General features: G+C 43.4%; 1 protein-coding gene across 1 annotated transcript in view; it reads left to right on the forward strand.

The window, feature by feature from the left end:
- The window catches only part of otog (otogelin), a 70,384-nt gene that overhangs the window by 19,515 nt on the left and 30,767 nt on the right, over positions 1–20,102 (forward strand). The window contains exons 19-27 of the mRNA XM_063188275.1: positions 3,624–3,836; positions 4,155–4,323; positions 5,760–5,834; positions 5,951–5,994; positions 6,119–6,287; positions 16,339–16,446; positions 17,436–17,574; positions 17,846–17,980; positions 19,257–19,403. Coding sequence (XP_063044345.1) covers positions 3,624–3,836; positions 4,155–4,323; positions 5,760–5,834; positions 5,951–5,994; positions 6,119–6,287; positions 16,339–16,446; positions 17,436–17,574; positions 17,846–17,980; positions 19,257–19,403 — 1,199 coding nt within the window. The remainder of the gene's footprint in view (positions 1–3,623; positions 3,837–4,154; positions 4,324–5,759; positions 5,835–5,950; positions 5,995–6,118; positions 6,288–16,338; positions 16,447–17,435; positions 17,575–17,845; positions 17,981–19,256; positions 19,404–20,102) is intronic.

Consider the following 20,102-nt stretch of genomic DNA (forward strand, 5'->3'; position numbering starts at 1 on the left):
GAATAAGGTTCTTCTAATAAGCGTTTATAGTCACTAGTAAGCAGGTAGTAATACCCTTACAAGTGCCCAATAACATGCTTACTAACTTTATTAATACTGATTATTATGTGTTTGTAGTGGTTTATTTTCTTAGTCTTATTATTTAAATCGGTACACATATCCATCTTGATATGCTGACTAATACTAGATATGGAGGCTTCGTGAAAAAAACTAAATTTTCAAGATGGCTGCCATGTGTACCGATTTTCATGACATAACAACGTTAATAAGCATGTTAACAAAGTTAATAAGCATATTATTGGGCACTTGTAATGGTATTACTACCTGCTTACTAGTGACTATAAACGCTTATTATTACCTTATTCTACCTTATTCTAAAGTGTTACCCCTTTCGGAGTCCTATTCAAATTAGGAAGTGGTAATCAATGACACACAGTACTTATGTAAGAGTTTTCTATTTTTTGTTTACTTATTTTAGAATGAAAACATTTTTTTTATTGATATGCCACAAAATATATTTTGAGGATCTTTAGCCTTTGAAACCTAATGACCTGGGCAGGCATGAGTAAGTGGTTATGCCGTCAGGCTGCCAAAGGTTGCCAGTTTGACTCCCGACCCACCAGGTTCGTGGGGGGAGTAATTAACCAGTGCTCACCCCATCCTCCTCCACGACTGAGTTACCCTGACCATGGTACTGCTCCCTTGTGGGTACCACCTTGCACTCTGTAGTGCCTGATGTAACTCATTGAAACTTGATCCTGCAAACTTAGTTGTGGGTTCCAGTCTGTAGCAGGTAGCTTGGGTGGCTCAGCTTCTGTCTACTTACTTCTGCTCTTCAACTCTGCTATGTTGTATTCCACTTGGCTCTACAACATGTTAAAGGCCAACATTCAGGTTAAAGACTACTGTGGACGAATGAATAGTAAAATAGTGTAAACATATATTTCGGTTAATTAATTTCACAAAAATACGCTATAAAAAGTGATTTTGGAGAAAAGTTGTGTAAGATTACGCTCTTGGTCGAAAAAATCCCCTAGGCGACTATGACGTGGCCTCAGGGGAATGTTGATATGAAGCACCAGGGGCGGAGTGGGAAGAGTATTCCCACCGGGAGAATTTTTCCCTTAGCGGCCCTTTTTACCCCTCCACCAACACCAAAAAAAAACCAACAACAACAACAACGCAAACAACATGGTTCCCTAACCAAAAATACAAAAAACACGAAATCTGCAGTCGTAGGTCTACTACATGTGGACATTAGTGTTGTCAAAATATCAACCTGAAGTGGAGACTTGTAGCCTACACTTGATGAAATAGGCCTACACAGCCATCATCACAGTCCAAAGCATTCACCATAGAACATTGCAGGTTAGGCTACATCACGCTACTGTTCCATGAAAATGTGCACTCCACTGTCATTTTGACAGTTTGTAGGCCTATTGAAATATCGTTTAAGGAAGACAGGATGAGCACGGGCACAAAGTTTTGAGTGTGGTGATTTTTAGAAGAGTAGGCTATAGCTTACAAAAAGTCTGTCTACATTGTGCAATAAAACCACCATGCAGCAACTAAGCCAAACCTAGGCTACTTCAAAGCACAACCATAAGTCAACAAAATTAATAACCAAATGGTGTAGGCCTACCTTAAAACGCTGTCTTCGTCGCAGCAAATGTCTTTGTTTCTTGCAATTACATTTTAATCCACAGTTTAGGCTACACACCCAGCACTGCTCACATCAGAATCTTGTGTGGTAATTATTTTGTTCCATTTCTTCAGACATTACATAGGCTACATCCTAAATGTGCCACATATAAATATATGTATGATATAACATTATTTCGACTGTAAGGAGATATAGGCCTACCGCTAGTTATAACAAACCAATGCCATCAAAACATGTACAACGTGTTTTCCTGCTTAGCTGCAGTTCACCTCCTTACCACTTGGTGGAGTCTGTTCGTAACCCAAGTCAATAACCACAGAACAAGTGAATCTGGAGTGGCAGACTGTAAACTGTAACAGTCATGTGGAAATCGGAAAATAAATCACAACTTACTAATATTTCCATTCCTTGGTAACCAATCTAAATATCACTGGTTCTTGAAATACTGAAAACGAAACGATGTTACTAAGATCTAGTAAACTTCCGCGATCTACGGTGTATGAACATTATCAGTAGAGAAGGGGTGTGGCCAATTTACTGTTTGACACCGTCACTGAGGTATTGCGGTCGGGTAGACAGTATATATAGTGGTGAATCAATTTCTCTTAATGGAGAATTGAATTGTAGTTAGTTAATCTACGCTATCATGTTGGAACACTTTGAGGCCGGCTGGGAATATAATGTGGAAAAACACTATGGGGCCGGCTGAGAACATTATGCGGCCGCTGTGATATATTTCGCGGCCGCGGCCGCAGCCCACCGGGACAAGTCCCCGATCTCCCGATGGCCACTCCGCGCCTGTGAAGCACTGTTCTAAGGCGTTTAGCCCAGCGGAGAGAATACAAGGAGATGCTTTCCTGGAAATCTGGAAGAATAATAGGCATAGGAAGAGTGTGGGGGTGTGAAGTCTACGACAGACCTGTGACAGAGCTCTACAACTATACAGTGTAGCCTATTCCAATGAGGCAAGAAAGGGGGCAGAGCCAGACCGTGGCTGGTATGGATACGGCACACAGGAGAGCCACTTCTACCTGATACACATATGGATAGATTATTCAATTTGTGTTGAGGGAGAGAGAGAGATGGAGAGAGATGGATATATATATATATATATAGGGAGGGAAAGTAATCTCATCGCCCCCTGCTGGCAACGTTCCAACCCCCTGCAACAAATGAATGTTTTTTTTCTTTGAAAAATTACATCTCGGCCCTGACGACGAAGTAGAAGTAGTGGCAGTCATATTATGGGCATGTTGGCCCGTTTTATCGAACCAGGTGGTAAAATGTTCGGTTTTTCACTGATCTGAGCTGATTTTAATATTCTTTAAAAAGCTAATACAGAACTACACTGACTGGCATGTGTGGCTTGTTTACTCCATGTAATTAGCATAGCCAAATTAGCATAGCCAAACATGAGCCAGAGAGGTGGTTACTCGTCACCACAGAAGCCATCATATCTACTAGAGAATTTAAAACCATACCAAAATGATCGCGTGTATATATGTGTAATAAGAAGACAATGTGGAACTCATAGGATTACAAGAATGTGAAGATATGCGAAGAACTTGCGTTCGTTCGCGTTCATTTGTTTCTCTGTGTTGTCAACGAGGCGCGAAGCACAGCATGCTGGGAGCTGTAGTCCGTTTCCGACCAGATTGGCACAATTTCTATTTTTCTTAAAAGGGCAAAAAAATGACTTGAGATTTTCACAGGTAGTAGTTCATGCTATTGTGTACGCTGAAAAATGTGTCTGGTGTTATAGTTCCAAGTCATATCTTTGTGGGATTTTTTTTAAAAACTTGTCTATGGGAGTTTCAATAGGATCACCCTGGTGTTTGGAACGTAACCGCTAGGATCGCTGTTTTCCACTTTCCCTCCCAATAGATAGAAAGAGAGAGAATGTGCAGAGTGGTATTAAAATAAAGTAACACTCTCCTCACTCCTTCCTCCACCCGCTCAGCTTCCTACGCAGGTCAGATGTGCAACCTGCTCAACCTGGCCCTCTTCGCCCCCTGCCACGCGTACCTGAGCCCCGTGCCCTTCTACCAGCAGTGCCGGGCGGACACCTGCAAGTGCGGCCAGCCCTGCCTCTGCTCTGCCCTGGCACACTACGCCCGCCAGTGCCGCCGATTCTCCATCATCATCGACTTCAGGTCTGAGGTGTCCGAGTGTGGTGAGTGTCTTGTCGCTCTTGGCCTGATTGTATGTCAAAAAGATGTTGAACTTATGCCTCTTTTCCACTGCCAGTTTTCTGGTAGGCATACAGCTCGACATAGCACGACTCGGACGCCACTTTTTGCTTTTTAAATAGGCACGACACAGCTCAATCGTGAAGCAACCGAGTCACGCTGTGTCAAGCTGTAGGCCTACCGGAAAACCGGCAGTGGAAAAGGGACATTAGATGTTTACTTGAGAGCACCTCCCATTTCCATAATTACCCAGAAGGACCTGTGGAGGTGTCTCATCATTCTATTTTTATTCCTTTCTTCAGCCATTACTTGCCCAGAGACGATGGAGTATGGCGTGTGCGTCTCAGCGTGCCAACGTCGATGCCAGTTTCTCTCCTCTCCCCAGCAGCTGTGTGGCGAAGATTGTGAGGAGGGCTGCGTATGCCCTCCCGGAAAGTTCTACAGCACACGCACAAGCAGCTGTGTGGATAGGTACTTTCATTGTGTCCCAGATCCTGATATGAGCACTTTGGGTGTCTAACTAAAACCATTTAACCTCTTTGGGCAAAATGGTGACGAACAAGTCTTAATCTGTTACATAAGACTCGCAAAGGTTTGATTCCATTGTTTTCAATAGAACCCTGCACACTGGCGCCGATGTCCGCGGACATTCGCGGATGTCGGCTAGCGATTAGAGACGAGTTCTATTTTGTCGGAGGTGCCCATTGACTATCCATGCTATGTTCATGTGAAATTGGGTTTGGAGGTCGGAATTGTGTCGGAAGCAAAAGTGCTCTGCAGTGCTGTCGGAGCCGGTGTGCGGAGGCCCATAGTGGCAGTGGTCCTATCTGCACGAGGAGGCTATGTTATTGAGCGTAGTGAGAAAGATAAGGGCCACCTTACAGTGGTGTGTTGTGGTAACAGAGCATGGGGTACCAGGCATTCGTTCATGGGGTCATGGGAGCCGTTTTGATGTGAAAGTCAGTGTTTCAGTTCAGGCTCCGGTCAAGTTATGTGATAATGTAATTCACAAACACCTTATACCCTATAATTGCTCTATAGATGTGCACTTTGCCTGCCCTCCCGAGCTCGTTTCGACCCCGGAAGACAAGCTGGTTAATTTTCCTTCAATGTCCTTCTGGTCTTAGCACCACACACCACCTTTGTGCCATACTTACCCCGTGCTAGAGTTACAACCTGGAATTTGTGCTGAAGCCGGCCATTCATGGCCGCGCTGAGCCTGTGAACGACACAGATATCTGATAACCGCTGAAAAAGAAGTTGTAGTACAGAAGCTGATGTGTTGGTTAAACCTATATGGGCTACAAGGGCTTTTTGAGTTTGCTAAACAACATTTCAAAACCGTTCGAATGAACTTTTTTTCTATTGTCATTTCATCTGGATTCAGTCTCGTTTATCTGTGTGCAGTTTGAGAAATATATGTACATTTAAGGTAGAGTATGTAGAATGGTGGCCTGGGTAGGCATTCTAACTATGTGGTTCATTGCAACTATGCTGCCCGTACCCAAATTTGATCTTTTCATCAATATTACTTAGTAATAAAATAATATTTAATGGTTTGACCAAAGTACATTAAGTTTTGCAGTTAAAGAGGGCTATTGCTAGAAATTCAAAATGGCGGACACGAAGAAGATCCACCATTTATGTATGATAAATGTTGTAATGAAAGCTCAGAAATTGATGATGGTGGAAAATACTCCTGAAAAAGATTTGTGCAGGGCACATGGGCAGCATGAATTTTAAATGTAAACTACTAAAAAAACATTTCATACTCTACCTCCGTATAATATAATTAATCACTATTGGACTTTTGCCCAATGCTTACATTGCAAAAATCACAAACTACGTAGGTTAAATACAAGTACTGCAGATTCACTGATCATTCATGGTTTCATGTCTCTCAACAGGAATGAGTGCCATTGTACTTTTTTAGGGGCCGATTTTGCACCAGGGGATGTGATCATGACTTCATCTGGTGTACAGTAAGATCTACCGATTATTTTCCTACTAGTCAAACACAATCATGATTGACCCATATAACATGTTGTCCGCACACAGCTAACAGCATTCTACGTGTTTTTATGCTTCTTCCTTGCAGGATGTGTCAAGATGGAAAGATAACACCTCAAGTAGCATTCATCAGTAAGTCTCATTTAACACATTAGGTCCATTGCTGGCCTACACTAATCAATCTTTTGGGATATTGTGGGACCCTTTGGTGTGGTAATATCTTAGTAATATATGTCGTTCGGTCCTCATAATGCAGACAAGACGTGCCCTCCTGGTCAGTGGTACCATGAGTGCGGCGAGGGAATGGGCAACTCGGCCAGAGAGAGCAAAGGTGTAGCTTGCGAGGAGACGTGTGAATCCCACCTGCTGAACCTGACCTGCTCCGTACACGAGCCCTGCATCCCAGGATGTGTCTGCCCAGAGGGGTGAGTCATCCAACCCCTTTCTCAGTCACGGTCACGTGTGACAGATTTGTGATAAGCATGAAGCATCAATTGGCAGTGTTTTATTTTCTGCAGGTTAGGTTTTACAGAGTCTATCTGATATACCGTAGGTGGTTTGCGTCTTGTGTCTAATAGTTCCTGTTGTCTTGCAGTTTTCATACATTAATAATTGAGCTTCAGTCAATGCCAATGAATGTGAAGTATCCAATTGCTCATTGGGGCAGGTTTACGCCACAAACAGTCGAGCTCTGTCATTGGCTCAGTTTCATTTCATGTCAGAGGAAAGTCAGATGAAATAGTGGTCTGACTGACAACGGCATTTCATAGAAGATGGTTAAGCCCTTTAACAACTCAGTTTACAAGGTAACTTAGCTTTGCTCAGTAATTGGGCATTAGATAACATGCACGTTGTTGACCTTAACAGTCGAGGGGTCCCTGAGGTGGGAATTTCTTGTGTGTTGCAAACACATGCCTGACACTCTACAAGTTTTTTGTCTAAGAAATATATGTGACACCACTAGAAAGCTTGAATCTGTTTATTTCAAAAATATGTCTGCTATTACTATTGTCAAATATTTGTAAGGATCGTAAAAAGAAGTTCAAGAATTTTTAGCTGCTTAAAGTACCACACCAGTTGAGAAACACTAATTTAGAACAATAGAATACTAAAAGTAGCTGGTTTTTAAAAAGCAGTCTGATTAAAACTTACTAACAGCTACACATAAGGACGAAGGACAAACCTTCACCTTGTTTTGACTGTGTGAGAAAAGTGGTGAGCATTTCTTCACACATCAGGCTGTGGGGGATGTTGTTGCAGCTCTGAGAATATGAAAGGAAACCACAGGGTGTGTCTGTGTGTGTGTGTGTGTGTGTGTGCCTTTGTGTGTGTGTGTGTGTGTGTGTGTGTGTGTGTGTGTGTGTGTGTGTGTGTGTGTGTGTGTGTGTGTGTGTGTGTGTGTGTGTGTGTGTGTGTGTGTGTGTGTGTGTGTGTACAAACTGGTGTGAACTACTGTATGTGCTTGCTCGTCTTGATGATGTATTGATCTCCTCTGTAACAGTTCATTAAGTAGCACTCCTTATTAATCATAATGTGCTTAACACTTTATTAATATTTTGTTAGAATTTATTATCCATTACTGACTTATTTGTCATCAATATAAACATAGTCATAGACAGAAGATGGAACTGAGGGACGAGGTACATGTATATACATCCAAACCCATGTGACCACAGCTATCAGAGGAAGAAACTATTTGGGGATATGAATTGCCAAAGGTTCTGGTAAAATGTAGCAAGATGGGTGTCACATCCTGCGAAATTCACCAGAACTTGTGATATGATAATCCCCACCTAGTTTCTTCTTACCTACAGTGAGACACAAAAAAACAGAAGTGCACACAATATTTGTGGTATATGTATGTTCAAGATAAGCACAAAACTACACACACTCCGAAGAATGCAGCTTCATGAATATGTTATTACATGAATCTGCTACTATTTAGTACAGAATGCATTTTAGTCTTGTAAGAAAGTTGCCCCTTTCTGGGTTTTGGGAACGTCGTCGAAATGACCAAGCATATAATAGAGGGTTTACACAGCTGTTTAGTATCGTTAGTGACTTTGTAATGCCAGCTGATTCCCAAACTCTCATAAGACGTTGTGATTTTATTGGGCTGCTTGATCTCAAAGCAAGTCCCAGAGCTTTCACAAGGTTCATCACATGAAAAGGGAACCACAATATGAAAAAAGTTACAAGGATTGCAATCACTAATTTTCCCAGTCTAGGGTTGCTGAAGAGGGGGGTCTCCTTGACCTTCTTGTGGAGGCAGAAGTAAGACATTGCCATGATGGAGAAAGGAACAACAAACCCCAGTAACGTCTCACACAGAAGAATACCCGGAGACTCTTCGTCGTGGATTCGTTTACAGACCTTAGTTTGCCCTTCTGCAAGGTCTGCTTTCACTGCCTCTGGACTGGAGAGAATCAGCGCAAGTGTCCAAAGACAGAGGAGCAGAAGCTTTTCTCCTTTGCTGCCCAGCTTGGCCCACTGGCTCCGGTGCAGAACCGCCACATACCTCTGGACACTCATCACAGTCACTGTCAGCACACTGCAGTAGGAACTGATGAAGAAGAGGAGATAGAGCAGCTTGCAGGAAGCACGGCCTAATTTCCAGGCAAAGTTGAAGTTGTACATCCACAGCGGTAAAGTAAACAAACGTAAGATGTCTGAAGCAGCCAGATTCAGCATGAGCTGATGGGTGAAGTTGTCCTTCTTGAGGTGGCGAAGGAGGAAGACCACAACAGCAATGTTAGTTGAGACACCCAGTAGGAAACAAACAGTTATCACCCCATTACTCACCAGTTCCCTCTGTGAGATTTCAGAGATATTCGAACTGGACTGGTTCAGATACTCCATATTCCCAACATGGAACTTCAGCTAAATTATGAGTCAATGGTGAACACTTCTCTCACAGAGAGTGAAGCATCACAATCTCTGTATAGCACAGTAGTTGTGACCCACAGCACAGCATCGCCACATCCTGCCCTTATTGCGCAGTACAGGTCAAAAGCAACACCCTCTCTCCTTTACGCCTAGCCACACCACTCACGGTGCAGAAGAAAATAGTTCATTTTGAAGAGCGCATCTCTTATTTGCCAGTCACAGAGCCGGTTGGAGATGGCCAGGCCAGCATAGAGGAAACACAAGATGTATGAGGTGGCGACACCCGACACAGAACCGCCATGTATCGCCATGTACTGTATCACGTGTGTAAATTGTGTACACAATCATGATGTATTTGCTATCTCTTTATTATCATTTTATTAATCTTTAATTATCCATTACTGTCATGTTATTTGTCATCACTAAGTAAATTATAAACTTGACACACATTTCTAAAGAACCTGTGACCGTTTACTTTTTGATATGAATGTCTAGTTTCTCCTTATATGCGGAGGTACGGGCAACACATAAGTAATCAAAATACAATGTATCCCGCACCTAATAGCGAAGTGGCCTGCGTGTTTATCACACCACAGATCGGAAAGTTGGTTCACAATGGGATCTGAAAAATGCTTGGTGTTTTTCCGTGAACCATGAGCGCAGATGGTTCGCAGTTAAGCACTTCAGTGCCGAACGTAACTGTTGTGGACACCGGCACTGTTCTGGACGACCTGAAAACAACAAGAGATGGCAGTTATTTGATGGAGTTATTTGAGCTGGACTGGTTCAGATACTCCATATTCCCAACGTGGACCTTCAGCTGAACTCTCAGCTAGTACAGAATGCTGCTGTACAGAGAGAGAAGCCTCACAAGCGCTTTAAACATTTTTTCTGTAATGATTTATAAATACCTCTTGTACTTAATTTTTTAATACAAATGAAGGTCAATGTGTTGAAAACAGGGTTTATATCTTCCTAGAGTTTTAAAGTTCTAACAGACACTTTGACTGCTGCCAGAGCTGAAGGTCAATCTTAGTTGCTTATCGTACTCGAACTATCTGCTGCCTTCGATATGGTCAACCATAACATACTTCTTCTTCATACTACTTACATCACGTGCACTGTCCACTCCTTTTTCAAATCGTACCTCACTGAGCCTTCATTTAACTTGTCATGGCAACGACAGCTGTCCTTAACTCATTCCCTCTCCACAGGGGTGCCCCAAGGGTCGGTGCAGGGGGCCCTCCTATTTGCCATCATTATGCTGATGGCACACACCTGTCCTTCGAGCCAGAGGACTCCACAGTCTCTTCACTCATCTCTGCACTCATGGATAAATGGTTAGGTGGGGTTAGTGATTAACCAGTGCTCTCCCCCAGCATCCTCCATGACTGAGGTACCCTGAGCATGGTACCGTCCTGACGCACTGCTCCCTTTGGACGCCATTGAGGGCTGCCCCCTTGCACGGGTGAGACATAAATACAGTTTCGTTGTGTGCAGTGAGCAGTGTTCACTTGTGTGCTGTGGAATACTGTGTCACAATGACAATGGGAGTTGGAGTTTCCCATTGGGGCTTTCACTTTCATTTATGCTGGCCTCTCCTCATCCACATGGATGAAGGAACATCACCTTCAGCTAAACCTAGCCAAAACTGAACTCCTGGTGATCCCAGCCAAGGATTTATGCTGCCACAATATCAACCTCAATATGTGCTCAGCCCTGTCTGAACGGTTTTCTGTCATTATCCCTCAATGGTGGAATAAGTTACAAGTTGCTATAAGAGCAGAGTCATCCCTCTCAACCTTCAAGAAGCATATGAAGACTCATCTCTTCCAAAAGAGCTTCCATACATAAAACTAACTCTACTCATATCTAATCCTGGGCACAAACTTGCACTCTATCTGCTCTGCATCACTTGTATACTGCTGTACTCTGTATTGACCCCACACTCTGTGCTTGCATGAATGTCTTCTTTGTAAGTCACTTTGGTTAAAGGCGTCTGCTAATGTTGTTCATCACCACCTTGTGCTTTGACTTTTTGTGAATGCAGGTCATTGCAAGGAGGTCAAAATTCCTGGGGTATGTGTCATAACAGTCGTATTGTCCAGCAACAAGCAGGATGACGTACCAACTGTGTAGCTCTACATTTTTTCCCTTGCCTTTATTCAGGTGTGTGTTGGAGCATAGTGTGCAGTGATATTTTGCTCCAAAAGAAATGGCTGGTAGTTCAGTGTCCACTGATCCATGTTGACACTAGGGAGGTGGAGGTCGGCTAGCCCTCTTGATTATTTTCAGTCGTGAGACTTCTCTAATGTCACCTGCGTCAGAGATTCAGTCTGCTTTTTTGTCTCCCAGAACAAGCAAGTTATTATGTACTCATCAGAGACCAGTGCCATGAGACAATCTGAGATATACCTCAACAGGCCATGTGATTTGAGCAACAAGAACTTGAACTGAATGGGTTATGTTTGTGGCTACAGCTACTGATCCGATGGCCATTGCCAAAAAAGAGATTTGTAATGTTAGGAAGTGCTGTTGCAAAGTTGAAGAATCGTCTTTCTTGAAACCACTTGGATGCAGCAAAGATGAGGCATTCGTGTGAATCACTGTGAATCACATTTCGTTAGATTAATGCCATTTGATATGTTCAAGTAAATCGCTTACAAGAAAGGCCATGTCAAGGTTAAGTGGGTATATTATGAGTAGTACACTACAGGAAGTCTATGTATGCATCTGAAGCCAATTCTAGACACAAGGAAGTCACTGTTTTGGCTGGTTGCTAGAAACCTACTCCACATGCCACCTAGGGCTTGACACTAACTTTGTGTTCACTGGCCACAGTGGCTAGTGGCTTTCCAAAGTCAATAGCCATACATCCATTTTAATTGTCCGTTTTCCATGGACAATCCATTTTAATTTTAATTTAACTGTTTTGTTGTCAGTATTTTTTTTACATATTTTCTTTACCATGATACATCTAAGGTCAGAAACTGAAGTGATAAAACATGATAATCAGTGCAAATGGGCATAGTGTGTTAAATGAAACTACGTACAGTATTCAGACAAATGAAATCTGAATGGTCTTTCTTGAACCTAAATATAACACAAGGTGCAAACCCAGGATATATGCTACTGAGATATGTCTTACGCAAGAATAACTTACCTGCCAAAGTGGCTAGTGAGACTACAATGGTCACTAGCCACGTCCAAATTTTTCCCATTTTTGGCCAGTTCGCTGGTGGCAATGTCAAGCCCTGATGCCACCCTAGTAACCACAGTACCATATACGGTGAAGAGACATTTACTCGGCTTTGTCTACATTCTGGTAGCCTCTTAGTGCAGGTGGGCTCGCTGGCGGGCCTATTCGCTATTGCTGGAAATACTCAACTACATCATAAAAACATTGCTATGACATTACCGAGAGCATTAAGTAACAGATTAAGACATAGCCATTACATGTTTAGTGACAGTAAGGTTATAACATAGGCTCTGCACTTAAGGGTTTAAACATCTATTATTGGATATGACAGATGAGGTGAATTTGATTATGACATGACGCTAGATGGTAATAGGTGAGACCACCTTTTTGTATAGTCTTTCCTTTTGGCGATTCCCACTAAAACCATAAATATTCATGTGCTCTCTTCAGTGTGAAAGGGTGGATTGTGGATGAAGAGAGATGACTACCTTTGCCTAGTCATAAATGTCTAGACAGCGAAGGTAACTGATATGTTGGCGAGCAGATAGGAAGGGAATGAGCGCAGGTGGAGGCTGAGGTTCAGAGGCTGAGGCCAGAGGCTCCTTGACTCCTGATCCATGGAGTCAACGCTCTCTGCCCCAGACCAGAATGACAGTGTTGCCAGATTGGGCAGTTTCCCGCCCAATTGGGCTGCTTAGGATGGCCGTCTGCGGGTAAAAAAACACCTGGGCGGGTTTTCTCTGCCAATATATGGCCATAGAAATCAATACAGTAGAAATGAAATCATATTGGACGGGATTTAGTGTTTCCTCACGGATTTTGGGCATTTTTGGGCTGGAAATCATCAGTCTCATCTGGCAACCCTGCAGACAGAGACCTGTCACACACCTGCACCGCACTGCGGCATGAGAAGGTGAACTCAGACACGGAGCATGACGACTCTTGTCAGGAGTGGTTAATAAACACCTGCAACTCAATAGCTTGCTGTCCAGATTGTGCGATGAATGCACGGACAAAAGGGCTGTCTTATGCCATTATGGGAGGAGGAGATAAAAGGGGCGATATGTCTGGTGCTCTAGTGCCATCTTGTAAAGCTATAGGCCTAAGCCTACTAACACATCAACATTTTTTGGAGGAAATAGACATTATTGTATTTTAGTATTGCTGAAGTTTGTTTATTTTTGATGGAGATGTGTGTCTGTGCGTGTGGATGGGCATAGGTACATGCTCCCTGGATGCTTCAGGCTTCTATTTCTGTCTCAAAATGTCTTGATTGTTGTTTTTTATTGAAAATAACTACTGTATGTAGTGATAGATCCAATGCTGCATTCAATAATACCAAGGACCAAAACAGAATTCCAAAAGTCTACTCGCAGTTACAGTTCTACATTATTCATGGCTCTAAGCTAAGGGAGCGAGTAGCCACGCTAACGTTACATTTATGTCCTTATACAGCACTATTGCAGTGTCCCCTTCCAAGAATCCCTTTGTGGTGGTTAGCCTTGGCCAGGGCCGTGCTCTGGGGATAAGGTAAGTCCCCTGGAAATGTCAGTTTGGACTCACAGATTAGGTAAGGGGAGTCCAGAGCACAAGGCAGTGCATTTGGATTGGAGACTTCACTTTTGTCATGACCCCAGTCCTGGTGTGGTGGTGTGCCATGATGATGTCTTAGGGTGCACGCTTTTTATTCCCCGCTTTGGCAGATTTTTTTGCGTTGGTTTTGGTTGTTTTGGCAAAGACGGATTGTTTGTGTCCGGGAACGATGGCAGTTTGTGCTTTGTTGTTGAGTTGTTGTTGAATAAAGGGACACTTGGGTGGTCATGCATACTGAAGGGAGGCTGTGTGTGTGTGTGCGTGTGTGTGTGCGTGCGTGCGCGCGCGCGCGCGTGTGTGTGCGCGTGCGGTTGCGTGTTTGTGTGCGTGTGTGTGTGTGTGTGTGTTCATTATCTGTCACTGGGTTCCCTCTGCTCTCCCGTTACCTGGCCAGCTCTGCTGCTGCTGCTGCACTGCTCCCTGGGGAGTGTGTCTGAGCGTGCTAGCAAGGAAGCAGGCATTCCTATGTTAATCAAGCTTATTCATGCTGCTGGGTAACTACCTTCACCTGGTCCTCCTCCTGCTGCATTAGAAATGACTTATTACTCATTTATATTGTATATAGTTCACTAGCTGCAAGCAGGATGATGTGCCTACTGAGTAGCTCCAAATATCTACATTTGATTTTTTTTTGTTGCTTTCATGCCTTTATTGATATAGATCAGTGAGGATATTGGGCAGGAAAGTAGAGGGGTAGAGAGAGATGGACTAGGGTTGGGAAATGACCCAGAGCGTATTCGTACCTGGGTCCCCATGGGCAGCTTGCCATTCATGGTACGGTGCAATAGTGGGATGTGCCTGTGTGTGTGTTGTGTTATTTTGGAGGGCTTAATAAGTTAATTAGTTTTGAAAGTACAATTATTCGAGCTTGTGATACAGTGTGAGGTGCTATGATATGTTTTGTAGACGTCACCTTCTTTGAAAGCGGGGGAGTCCTCTTTCCCAGAATATTCCTGAATATTTTATTGTTCTGTGCCAACTTTCCATTGGGAAAATACTGTCCGTCTTCTCATCTCTGCATTGCCACATTCCTGCTGGAAATATGAACTAACAAAAACAGTGAAGGCAATAAAGTGACGAACTTTGACATTTTTGAACTCCTCAGCCATGAAATTAAGTGTCTAGATCTTGTGGCAAGTCCTTCACAGCCACAGTTTATATCATATTTTTTGGCATGAAAAAGATGAATGTTGTTTGTTTGCTTTGCTAGACAATGGGGAAGCTGAAGTATCTGAGAGCTTGAGAGACTGTCAAGGTGGACTGGGAGTTAAAGTGACATCCCCTCCAACATGCAAATTCCTGCACTGTGCTTTCGTTTATAACACACACTTTTTATAGTATAGTAGTAGTTAAATAGTTAAATGTAGTTAATAGTAATTGAATATGATATTCCTTTCACTGCTAATTAGATTAATCATGTGATGACTTATGTATATTGATGGCTGACCTTAGCCTTGTAGTGAATACCGTTCCACTTGAAGGATGCTTTACTGTTTAAAAAAAAAACCTTTACCACTACAGCTTTATACAGTACAGCGTCTTTAGTAATAAATTACAGCTTGGTCATTGCTACTGTATTCTGGTAGCAATTGACTTAACACAGAGGGTGTGTGTTAATGCATCAAAACAGCTCACTCATACATATCCACTGACATGCTCTGATAAGACAAAGACAACTCAATTGACATTAATTTGGCTCTATTTGTATAAACACTAGCCATTCAGATAGGGGAATGAATTATTAACAATTCTTTGATCAGAGTAATTGATACACAGTCTTGGCTTTGGGATAAAGAAAGCTGTTAACACCACTTTATCTGGGTGTAACTTTACACAGATGGACCCGAGGTTTTGGGCACAGACCATTCAATGTGTCGCTTCATTGTCCGCCACAGCCAGGTCCAGAGGAAATAACTCACTCTCTCAATATTACAAGATGCTTATCGCACCGCGTCTGACAGGGTGGAAACAGCACTGAGGCAGCAGACACAAAGGCGGGCCCATTGTGCATCTCTGAGAATGAGAATTGTCTGATTTTCTCATGTAACGGGTGTGATCCCCAATGCAATTGATAGTGGGCCCTGCATCTCTCGCTCTCGCTCTCGCTCTCGCTCTCGCTCTCGCTCTGTCTCTGTCTCTCTCTCTCTCTCTCTCTCTCTCTCTCTCTCTCTCTCTCTCTCTCTCTCTCTCTCTCTCACTCTCCCAGCTGAAGGCCACCTTAGTATCGGAGTAGGGGGACTGCTGGCTGGCTTGACTGGCTGGCTTCCCTATGTGAACCTGTTGCACTGTTGGCTTAGCAGACTCATTAGCTACCGTACCTCACACACACACAAGTCAGGAGTTGCTCTATAAAAAAGTGTGAGGATGTACTCTAAACCTCTTCTCTTTTGTACAAGTTGTGTGAACCTGCAATTCTCTAGGCACAGGCTGTGTGTGGCTGGCTGTGCAAGGGAATTTTCGATTTTTGAGTGTAACCTGTTTCACTGTTGGCTTCAGACCATCATTTTAGCTCCTTCACACACAGGTCAATAGTTACAAGTGGAGAGACCTAACTCACATAGTCAGGCCCAGTGTGTAGTCTGGCTTGGGCACTTTGTGCGCGTTGGTGAAGTTGGTACATTTCATGATTAAATAAAAATCTGAACTGATAAAATGTGTTCCTCTTCTCTTCTCTTCTCTTCTCTTCTCTTCTCTTCTCTTCTCTTCTCTTCTCTTCTCTTCTCTTCTCTTCTCTTCTCTTCTCTTCTCTTCTCTTCTCTTCTCTTCTCTTCTCTTCTCTTCTCTTCTCTTCTCTGTAGTTTGCTGAAACATGGTGATGAGTGTTTCCTGCCTGCTGCCTGCCCCTGCCTGTGGAAGGGGAAAGAGTACTTCCCTGGAGACCAGGTCACATCTCCTTGCCACCAGTGGTAAGTCAACACCCTTTACCGTATGACCAAAACAAGTTTTTATTTTCTGCGTCTTTTTACAGAATTCTTCTTTTCCCACGAGGGCAATAAACAATGAAACGGTGAAAAACAAATCACGTTTTAAGTTTTGGAGAACTTATCACACTTTGCAGGCAACCGGGACACAAATTACTGTGGTCAACACCAAGCAAACAAATGCGATTTTGATTTTCAGACAAATCGCTTACAACCCAGAAGCTAATTTTGAAAAATAGACATTTTTACTTCAGGCAGTGAGTCCTCAGATTGCCTGCTGCAGTAGTGAGAGACGGTCGGTCATCAGATAGTCCTGTTTGGATTCCATCTGTCAGGAAGGTGGGAAGAAGAAATGTCTCACTCAGCTCTGTGTGACAGAGCCAGTCGTTGTATGATGCTCTTTCATTTTTTTTGTGGGGGGGTGACTTGATTTGGCTGCTGAGATAAAGGGTTTCATAATTCTCCACTCCCAGCTCAGCCAGAGAGGAGAGGAGAGGATGGGCTTTTACTAAAGTCCCGTTTATGCTTCCCAAGGCAGGCCTCTCTCCTCCGCTGATGGCCAGAGATAAGCAAGATAGACAGATGAATCATCCACAGAGAGGTGATTCACCCCTTGGCAGTGGTCTCTAGCGCTCTCCTCTCCTCACTGTGCTTCTGGAGATAATTGCGTCTCGCCCCACAAAAGACTCCCCATTAAATATGGCAGCCTCACTTCCATTAATTGGTTAAAAGTGGGCCAGCACTTTTGCAGTGATTTGTGGGAAGGGGTTGAGGTGGGGCGAGGTGGGCTTTGGAGTACAGTAGGGGTTGGAGGGAGTTTTGGGGTGGGTGTTTGGTGTTAGGTGGTGATGCTGAATCTGCCTCTCAGTGAAGGAGTGAGGCAGGACAGGATTGGGTACGGTTTGGAGAGGGGTTGCGGCTTTTGGGTTTTGGGGGGGTGCTCGGTGTTTGGTGATGGTGAATCTCTCTTTCAGTGTCTGCCAACATGGAACCTTCCAGTGTGTCTTCCAGCCGTGCCCTTCCATGTGCACAACCTACGGAGACCGCCATTATCGCACGTTTGACGGGCTGCTTTTCGATTACGTGGGCTTGTGTAAGGTTTATTTGGTGAAGGTGAGGACAGTGCATAATCACATGGGTATTTTTTAACACATATTCAGACAGAGCAAATGTTTTTACAGTATGTCTAACACATGATACTCTGCATTATTTTATTAGTTATTATTTTATTAGAACAAAACAACAAAGCAGCGCTAGATTGTCTCATGCACTTCTGAAGAAGAGGCCATGTAAATAATAATAAATAATAACTATTAATAATTATAAATAATAATTGCTTTTGTATGTTCATGTACCTGTGCCGTGTGTTTTTGTTGTCATACAGAGTAGTGTGGACACAGCGCTGAGTGTATTGGCAGAGAATGTGGATTGTTTTGAAACCGGAGTGATCTGCCGAAAGTCATTACTCATCACGATTGGCAGATCAACCATCGCCTTTGAGGATGACACGGGAAAGCCGGTTAGTGCTCTGGCTTTTTTCCAGATTGACTGCAGAATACCTTCTTACACCTTTTCAAGGAAGGCATGATTGCTGAAAAAATGAGTATCACCATTAGTTTCGTCAAAATTGAAATCACGATTATTAATCACGATTAGTAAACAGCAATAAACAGCTGATTTTTTTTCTGCAGAATGTTATTTAAAATCACAAAATGAAATATAATCAAGAATGTATATAAGGGATGCTTAAAGTCAAATTGAATTGTAATAATTATGTAAAAGGCAATAGCATGAAGCTTAGGTCGGGCCCACAGAGTTTTGGCTAGAAATACCAGCCAGTATGAACGACGCCCGAAGTCATGTCCCTGTACTGCCTCCCCTGTGCGATCACGATGAAATTGTCACGGCCATGATTTTTCATCGTTCCGCCCAAATTTTCAATTTTCAAGTAGCCCCTTAATGCACGCCGTACCTCCAGTGGCACGCTGTAATAGTCATTGAAAAGTTAACTACCATAACACTACAATACTATGACATAACACAGGGTCTTTAGTAATGAACTACTACTTGGTCATTGCCATTCTGGTAACAACAAATTTATAACGCTGTGTCTTAACGGGTTGATTTAGATTAATTATGCAGCCCTAGCCATATATATCCACTCATTTATATTAGTATTCCAATGCACAGCACACAGGGAGCATGAAATATGTGGAACACCATTGTGAAAGAAATGAGATGGACATGGAAAACTATAGCTATGGCTATTGATATTATGATTTACATTAGAAGACGTCAGATCTCTAAAACCCTTGAAAGCCTTTTCACAGAACAAGGAAAAAAACTATGACATTCAATACCTGTCCACAACTGATGCATTTGTCACAGTCTCAATGATGTCTCATTACAAAACAGTTGATCTTGCATCGCAGTGTCCATGACTACAGCCGTACAACGTTTCTCCGCTATCCGCCTCAGTCTCTCAAGCTAATGAAACCTGTGATCAAGAAAGGGGAAACTAGTATCCGTCATATGCTGATGAGCCTGTGCGCTCGGCTACAGGATTCTATAGTAATAGGCAGGGCCTCTGACAGCTTTTGCTGGGCCCGGGACAAAGTCATCTGAAAGGGCCCCCTACCCAATACATATAATGTAATGGCGACACAATTCTGGGCCCTCTATGCCCTGGGCCCGGGACAACAACCCCCTTTGTCCCCCGCTGTCGGCGGGCCTGGTAATAGGAGTGTGGGACACAAGTGGCTGCTGTTTAACCCTTGACCTCTCTCATTCTTCAGAGCTCCTCAAGTGTGATGGACAGGGCGCAGCACATGTACATATGGCAGGCAGGCTACTTCACCATCGTGCACATCCCAGAAGTGGACGTCACCGTGCTGTGGGACAGGAAGACCACCGTGCACATCCAGGCCGGACCTCGCTGGCAGGTGAGACTGCTGCTGGCAGAGATGAGGAGAGAGAGAGAGAGAGAGAGAGAGAGAGAGAGAGAGAGAGAGAGAGAGAGAGAGAGAGAGAGAGAGAGGGAGAGAGAGAGACAGAGAGACATAGTTATAAATGTTCACAGTTTTGTTTTGTTATTTGTATGCTTTGGCAACATTGTATCATTACAGTCACTCTATAATAAAGCACAATTTGAATTTGTGTGTGTGTGAGAGAGAGAGAGAGAGAGAGAGAGAGAGAGAGAGAGAGAGAGAGAGAGGATATGTGCTCACTGCACGACAGGTGAGGTCGAGACAGAGGCGCACTTCCTTCTCCAATGCGACAAATATTCAAAAATTAGAGAAGCGCATTTTAATAAATTTAACCAAGTAATCCCGGGTTTCCCGGATCTGAATACAGATAAAACATTATCTATCCTACTGGGACAACAAGGGCAGACAGCAACGCTTGCTGCCAAATATGTCAGTGCATGCCATAGACAGAGGGACATTGAATAGACACCACAAAAGCCACTACCCCCCCACACACATACACACACACACTATGAACACTATGCACACTATGCACACACACACACACACACACACACACACACACACACACACACACACACACACACACACACACACACACACACACACACACACACACACACACACACACACACACACACACACACACACGTT

Source organism: Engraulis encrasicolus, chromosome 22, assembly GCF_034702125.1.
Source record: "Engraulis encrasicolus isolate BLACKSEA-1 chromosome 22, IST_EnEncr_1.0, whole genome shotgun sequence".
Classification (NCBI taxonomy): Eukaryota; Metazoa; Chordata; class Actinopteri; order Clupeiformes; family Engraulidae; genus Engraulis; species Engraulis encrasicolus.